The sequence below is a fragment of the Volvox carteri genome (genome assembly GCF_000143455.1).
Source record: "Volvox carteri f. nagariensis unplaced genomic scaffold VOLCAscaffold_83, whole genome shotgun sequence".
NCBI lineage: Eukaryota > Viridiplantae > Chlorophyta > Chlorophyceae > Chlamydomonadales > Volvocaceae > Volvox > Volvox carteri.
Window position 1 is genome coordinate 228,720 of NW_003307626.1, and position 7,564 is coordinate 236,283.

The 7,564-nt window shown below is 57.2% G+C and overlaps 1 protein-coding gene across 1 annotated transcript in view; it reads left to right on the forward strand.

The window, feature by feature from the left end:
- Positions 1 to 14: 14 nt before the first annotated feature.
- Positions 15 to 7,564, forward strand: part of VOLCADRAFT_99177 (uncharacterized protein) — a gene marked incomplete at both ends in the record, with an annotated part of 18,024 nt that continues 10,474 nt past the window's right edge. Inside the window, 7 exons of the mRNA XM_002957945.1 lie at positions 15 to 54; positions 1,196 to 1,741; positions 2,200 to 3,268; positions 3,652 to 3,817; positions 5,479 to 5,494; positions 5,616 to 5,999; positions 6,725 to 6,844. Coding sequence (XP_002957991.1) covers positions 15 to 54; positions 1,196 to 1,741; positions 2,200 to 3,268; positions 3,652 to 3,817; positions 5,479 to 5,494; positions 5,616 to 5,999; positions 6,725 to 6,844 — 2,341 coding nt within the window. The remainder of the gene's footprint in view (positions 55 to 1,195; positions 1,742 to 2,199; positions 3,269 to 3,651; positions 3,818 to 5,478; positions 5,495 to 5,615; positions 6,000 to 6,724; positions 6,845 to 7,564) is intronic.

Genomic DNA, 7,564 nt, shown 5'->3' on the forward strand with positions numbered 1-7,564 from the left:
GTTACCGTACAAGCATGTACGGATTTGAAACCAACAAACATACGAGAGATATTTGTAAGTGCTCCCCTTGTTTCGTAAAGTTCCTTCAACTTCCGTGATTCTGAATGCGTGCCTGAGAGTTTGGGGGCAGACCCTGCAATTGGTCTAGATTGCTCGGTAGAAGGGTTTAAATTGATACCTGGGACAAGTTGAATTGCCGGGACAGGCCCTTGGATTGGCCTGACAGGGATATGAATTGGCCTGGCAGGGACATTCCGACAGTCAGAATTAGCCTGACAGGGATACGAATTAGCCTGGCGGGACATTCCGACAGTCAGAATTAGGCTGACAGGGTGTCGAATTGGCCTGGCAGGGACATTCGGACAGTCAGAATTAGCGTGTTCAGGGTGTCGAATTAGGGAAGCACGGGAATTGTGCGACCGGGGCAGTCAAAAGAATTGCTCTGCCCGACAGTTTGTCCTACCCTCTAGCTCTATCGATGTATTGGTCGGGTCCGTGCCGTCAGTGCACACCAGCATAACACATAAGAAATGGGGACCTGCAATTCATTCATGCAAAAAATGTAATAATGTAGCTGGCCGCTCGTCGCTGGCCGCCGATTGGAATGCTGGAATAAAAAAATACCCTGTGTTAGTGCATGTATGCCTTGAGGGGGTAGTAGCCGGCCCAGGCCGAAAAGGCCTCTCAAGATGTGAGGAACATGTGCTCCAGTGCGTATTTATGTATGTTTTCGCGGGAAGCCTTCGTTGCAAAAAGGAAACATATATAGCTGGCAAGCAATGAAAACAGGGCCGGGTGTGGGTGCACTCCCCCGAAGCGACAACTAGGCCTGCAGACCAACTGCTTCAGGGTGGTAGTACCCAAACACCCGAAGTAACCAGCACAACCACGCATGCAAGTCCATGCAAATCGTACAGCGGCACTCCCAATTCACAGGAAACCTTAGTTTTCTCGACGCTTCGCTTACAAAGCTATGAGATTGTGCGAAGAAGGGGGCAATAGCTTCATCCGTGGCCACCACTAGCCTGGCAGTGTTTACCTTCCCGGGTGTGTTTGGGTGCACCCTCATGCTTCTGACCCATGCCGACCCCCGTGACAGGAGAAATCGGTACCCCAAACCCAGTGCTGGTGTACCTTGCAGAAAAGGGACTCGACTGTATGCCGGTAGCGCCACGTAACCCTCGCGCCGGCGCAGGCGCGGGGGCGGCAAGGGCCGGCCCAAACACCACCGACAGGGACCACGGTGATCCGCCTGCACCCGAACCGGCCGGAGCGCTACCGGGGACGCCGAAGCCACCAGAGCACCTCACCCCGCAATGGTGGAGACCTCGATGGAAAGTCACCTGTGATCAAATACTGGAGGACAGGATACCCTGGAAGCCTGGAAAAGGCCAGGCAAAGGACACAACGGGGCAACAACAGATCGTTTATGACCTATACAACGATGTAGAGGACATCGTAGAAGTACTCGCGGGCCCTATCACAAAACGCATCGTCCCCTCAAACGTTAAACCCCCCAAGAAACAGAAAATCGGGGCCGATAAGACCACAACCCACGAACAGTACTACACGGTTCGCTGGAAAGACACTATCACCCCGATATCTATCGTCGGCGCATACACCAGCATGGGATACGTGCCCAGACAGCTATTACCAGTGACAGGTCTTTACGGCACGCGGATCGACCACCACTTCCGCAGAGCGATATGGGAACCGTCAGATATCCCCGCCGCGCAACTCGGTAGGCTACCCAACGGACCAGCAGTGATGGCGAGGTACGAGCAAACGAGGTCGCAGAGCGTGAACCCCCTCTCGAGATACCCCAAACCCAAGGACAGCAATCTAACGAACCCTCAGAGGCAAGGCCGATGGAACCCGCCCCCCTCGGAGCAGACCCAGTGGGCACACCTTATTCGAGCAAACACTACCTTTGAGACTCACTCTGGGAAAGGTTTTCACCCGTAAATTCATGTTTACCTGTAGGTTTTCTGCGAGTAACGAAAGAAAACCAAGGTTTTCTGTGTATTTGCCGAGAGCGTACTCGGCTGTTCGTTGGTGGTACAGCGGGGCCGTACCGGTGAGAAAGTAGGGCAAGTCGCGGAGAGCGCGACGGAAAGAGCAATTTCGCGAGTTAATATAGTCAGTACTGACAGGTTTCCACTGCGTCGTCTGCCCATTACACCGCCCCGCGGCAGATAGCGCAGTCGGTAACCATGTTCCCTTTCCTCGGCTTAGAGGTCGCCCTAGTGGCAATGTTCGCGGGCATCGTTATGATGCCAGCTAAACGTAGAGTCGGTGACCAAGTGGTAGAGCTACAGAAGGTGCATGCAGACTTGCACGCGCAGTTGACCGCCATCGAACAAGCCGATGACTACCAGAAGGCCGCCTCCTTGCTGGCCTCTGACCCTCTAGCATGTTTAAACAAGAAGAAATTTTCTACCGTGATGGGCCACGCCTGGGATACCTACGTCTCCTTGAAGAGTCAAATGGCGAGTGTCAGCGCGCACATTGCTCAACTGGAGATGACCATGGAGCAGCCAGCTATGAAGGTTCTCGTCTCCGACAAGTCTGGTCGCGTCGTGGAGCGCCCATTTAAGGACCTGGACTACGTCAACGATGGCTGGGTCAACAAGTCGGGCAAGGAGCACAAGGCGCTCAAGCGGGAGAACCGGGAGCTGAACCAAGTTTACCATGCCCTTCAGAAGGTCAACCGCAACCTGGAGGATGAACGTGAGGCGCGCCGCGATGAGGCCCCACCGGAGCAGATTGAGGAGTTGGAGAAGGCAACTAACGACGCCATCACCGAGGGTGAGAACTTGCTCACGGACCTGAACACGCGGCTGCGTAAGGCTATGTTGGTGGGTTGGGAAACCGTTGAGTCGTTGGACCTCCCTGACTGCTGCAAGTCCGAGGAGGAGCGTAGCAAGCTGTTGTCCGCGCACAAGCGTGTTGTTGCTGAGAAGGAGTGTGAGCGCAGGGGTAACAAGCCCTCGGCGCAGAAGCCGTTCGGTGCAGGTTTCCGTCAGCGCCAGTTCATGGCGCCCTCGCCCGGCTTCGGCCAGGCCCAGGTCGGGTTCGGGTCCGTGCAGGGCGCAATGCTACCGCACCAGGCGCTGCCCTTCACACCGGGGCTGCAGTTTGGGGGCATGGCCCCAATGAGTCAGGGTGGCGGCAAGCCGCCGCGGGCCCCGAAGCCGACGGATCAGTGCCATAGGTGCAAGCAGTTTGGACACTTTGCGAACATGTGCTCGAACCCACCCGCGCCACGGTGAGGGTGGTGGGCCGGCAGTGCAGTTTGTGCGCGTCGGGGCGCGTGAGTGAGAGTGATTACGGCCCCATCGGGGGGTAGGACCTGACTGGCATGTAGCCACAACTTGAGTGTGAACGCCCCGGAGTGGTGTAGCCCTTCGGCGGGCTGGTTGCAGGCCCACGCGCCGCTGCTATGTGCTATGACGTCCCGGAGAGACGTAGACCCCCTCGAGGAGGGAGTGTCGGACTTTGCCCGGCTCACGGCCGGTTGCCCTTGTGTAACATGCGTTCAGATTGGGCCGGGTCCCATGAGGGTGGTGACGTCGTTCAAGGCGCCGGGTTGCCTGCCGCGTCTGGCAACATCAATGTGAACACCAACTGGTGGCTGTCGGTCTGCTCCAGCTCGTGGACCAAGCAGTGGGTGCAGCAGGGGTTTCCGTTGTGGTGGAAACAGGCAGGCATCACACCGCCGCCGAGGGTCATGCGAAATCACCAAGGGGCGCTGGAGCAGCGGGCCTTTGTTACCGAATCCGTCTCAGCACTTCTGGCAGCAGGAGCTGTGCGGCAGGTTAGCGTGCGCCCGCGGGTCGTTAACCCCTTAAATGCGATACCGAAGCCTCGTCAGCCCGGCAAATTCCGCTTACTCCTTGACCTGCGGTATGTCAACCAGTACATGTACTGCCCAAAGTTCAAATTCGAGAAGCTGACCGACTTGGAGCAAATTATCCAGCCGAACGACTTGCTTATTAGTGCAGACCTCACAAACTCTTATTGGCAGCTCCGGATGCGCGAGGACGCCTGCGATTACCTAGGCTTTGAATGGGAAGGTCGCTTTTACGTGTTTACAGTGTTGCCCTTCGGGCTCGTGTCTGCCCCTTGGGCATTCTCTAAACTTATGCGCGAGTTTTCAGCCTACCTGAGGGGCAAAGGCTATCGGCTCATTAACTATCTAGACGACTTCCTGTTCTTGTTGGGGTCGGATCGCGCCACGGCCGCAAGCCGGCGGGACGAGATCGTGCGTGAGTTCGAGCGGGCGGGCGTCACCATGAATAAAGAGAAGAGCATGCTGACTCCCATGACGGAGGTGCGCTGTCTGGGTTATTTGGTTGACAGCGCAAAAGGGGTGTTTGTAGTCCCACCAGACCGTTGGGAATCGTTCCAGGGAGCGGTCACGGAGGCCTTAGCACGGCCTAGCATTCCAGCCAGGACCCTGGCACGCATCGTGGGACACACGGTGAGCATGTACGTTGTAGTCGGGCGCTTGGGGCGTCTCTTCACGCGGGCGTCGACAGCCCTGCTGCCCGACCGTTGGGGGTGGTCGAGTGAGGTCACGGTTACCCCGGAGGTACGGGAGGAATTACGCTTTTGGCAGTCGCTAGACCGGGAGCGGCTGACTAGCCCTATCAGGCGACCTCCGGAGGTCAACGTGCTGGAGGTAAACTCTGACGCTAGCGCTACAGGCTGGGCGGGTGTTGTGTCAGGCCCAGGGCTACGCTCAGTGCAACCGGTCGTGCGGGGGTACTTGTCTTGGGACTTGCGTCGTACTTCGTCGGGGAACCGCGAGCTGGCGGCTATCTTCTTCTCTCTCGAGTCCCTGAAGGAAGAGCTGAGAGGGCGGCGAGTGCACTTGCTGACAGACAGCCAGAATGCGGAGCGTATTGTTGATCACGGCAGTTGGAAGGCACACTTGCAGGAGTGGGCCTTGAAGATTTTCTGGTGGTGCAAGGAGCACCAGGTGCAGTTGAGTGTGTCCTGGATCCCTCGTGAGTTGAATGAGGTTGCCGACTACTTCAGCAAGTTGAAGGAGGGGGACGACTGGAAGCTGAACCCAGTCTGGTTTGAGGTTCTCGACCACAAGTGGGGCCCACACATGGTGGATCGCTTCGCGTCGGCGGGGAATGCCCAGCTAAAGCGGTTCAACTCCTTGTTTCGGTGTCCGGGGGCCGAGGCAGTGAATTGCTTCTCGCAGGCGTGGGGAAAAGAAAACAACTGGTGTAACCCACCATTCGCTTTGGTGGGCAGGGTGCTGGAGTTTATGAAGAGCCAGGTGGCGACCGGGACGGTTGTCCTGCCAGTGTGGAAGTCGGCGGTGTGGTGGCCGTTGCTGTGCCCCCGCGAGGGTGAGTTGGCACAGTTTGTCACTGGCTGCCTCGAGTTGCCTCATAAGCAGCAGGATCTATTCTTGCCAGGGGAAACCGCCGCGAATGAGTTTGGTGTTGGGGCGCCCAGGTGGCGGGTGTGGGCGGTGCGGGTTTCCTTCCAGAACCGGTGGAGGTGGCGCACTCCGCTGGCAACCCCTCGGGAGTAACCGGCACTGACAGGGAACCGGTGTGTGCCCTCGCTTGCCTTTGTGCTGGGCCGCTCAGACGCCTTTGCCGCGTCCTTCTGGGAGCGAGCAGGGAGGCTGGTCGTGCCAAGCCATCTCGGGCTACTGGCGGAGAGTCAAGCATTTGCCGCGTCATCGCGGGCGGCCTCCACGAAGAAGGTGTACGTGTATCCGTGGGAAGGTTTTAAGTCGTGGTGCCGTGCGGGCGGCTACTGCTACCTACCGGCAAGCCCGGTCATGGTGGGGATGTACTTAACGTCGGTGGCTAAGACGGCGTCAAGTTACGCGACCGTTAAGCTGGCGAGTGCTGCGATTTTCATGCAGCATGACTTGGCGTGTGAGGGGGCGAACCCGACGAAGCATCCCTTTTGCAAGGCTGTGCGCGCGGCAGCGAAACGCTCGCTCGGGACGGCTGTGCTGAATCGTAAGGAGCCCCTAACCCTCGAGGTGATCGTGGCCGTCGTCCGGCTGTTGGCCTCCGCCGGTGCCCCAGTGTGGAGTGTCATGATGGCCGCGTACACGGCCTTGTGTTTCGCGGGCTTCTTCCGGTATGATGATGTGGCAGGGCTCTTGGTGCGAGATGTGCAGTTCCACGCTACGCACGCCGCTGTCTTTATTGCTAAGCGGAAGAATGATCAGTTCCGGGAAGGCAATGTGGTGTGCATTGCTCGGGGTGAGGGCGTGGCCTGCCCAGTGGGCCTTTTGGAGAGGTACCTTAAGCTGTCGGGCCTCACGGCTGACCAGCCGCTCTTTCAGGGTTTCAATGGGCAAGCCGCCCGGGCCGGTAAGGCCACGGCCCTGGAGGGGCGAGCGATCGGCTATGTGCAGGCGAGGTATCACGTTCTTAAGGCCGTGGCGAAGGTGATGGGTATCACGCACAGTGAAGTGCAGGCCTTGTTTGGCCTGCACAGCTTGCGCTCGGGTGGCGCGACGGCGGCGGCCGAGCAGGGTGTCGATGAGCGGTTGTTCCAAGCCCACGGGGGCTGGCGGTCGCGTGAGGCCATGCTGGTATACCTGGCCGATAGCGTGGGCACGAAGCTCAAGGTCTCGAAGGCCCTGGGGTACTGACAGGGTGCTGTACCGGGCCTGAGCCTTTTTTCGGCAGCGTGTAACGCACGGAGCAAGGCTATGCCACCCCTTTCCTCTCAGGTCCCTTCGCACCCCAACCGGCGATTATTGAAGTTTCGGTAACCAGGCTCGCCTCCTCCCACGGAAGCAAGCACACTCTTCTGCTCGCAGGTACCCAAGCTCGACTCATGTCTATAAGCGGTAAGGCAACTACTCATGAAAACTGTAGGTTTTCTGAGAGTAACGAAAGAAAACCAAGGTTTTCTGTGTATTTGCCGAGAGCGTACTCGGCTGTTCGTTGGTGGTACAGCGGGGCTGTACCGGTCACTCGGGGAAAGACTTGGTCATGGATGGGTTTTCCAGTCATGGATTTGGTCATGGATGCGGTCATGGATCCGGCCATAATTTGCCATCAAGTCATGGATTTGGTCATGTATGTGGTCATGGATCCGGTCATAATTTGTCATTAAGTCATGGATCCGGTCATGGATCAGTTCATAGTTTGCATAAGCAAGTGCAGGATATGACTGGTTGGGGTCATGAAATGCGTGGTCATGATGTCATTTATGATGGGATTTATGACAGGTCATGGGACCGCAATATGACCGTATTCAGTCATGGCTCCACTTTATGACCCCATGAGGTCATAAAGGTGGTCATGTACCTGCTCATAAATATGCGGAACATGACCAGGTCATATTGTGCATGGTATTCCATGATGCAACAATGCAGGCCATGACCACCCTGGCCCATGTTTTGCACTCATTCCATGAGTCGTACACTGCACTCCATGACTACCCGGGCCCATGTTTTGCACACATTCCATGAGTCGTACACTGCATTCCATAACCACCCTGGCCCATGTTTTGCTTGGTTTACATGACTCGTACACTGCATTCCATGACCACATTGGCACATGTT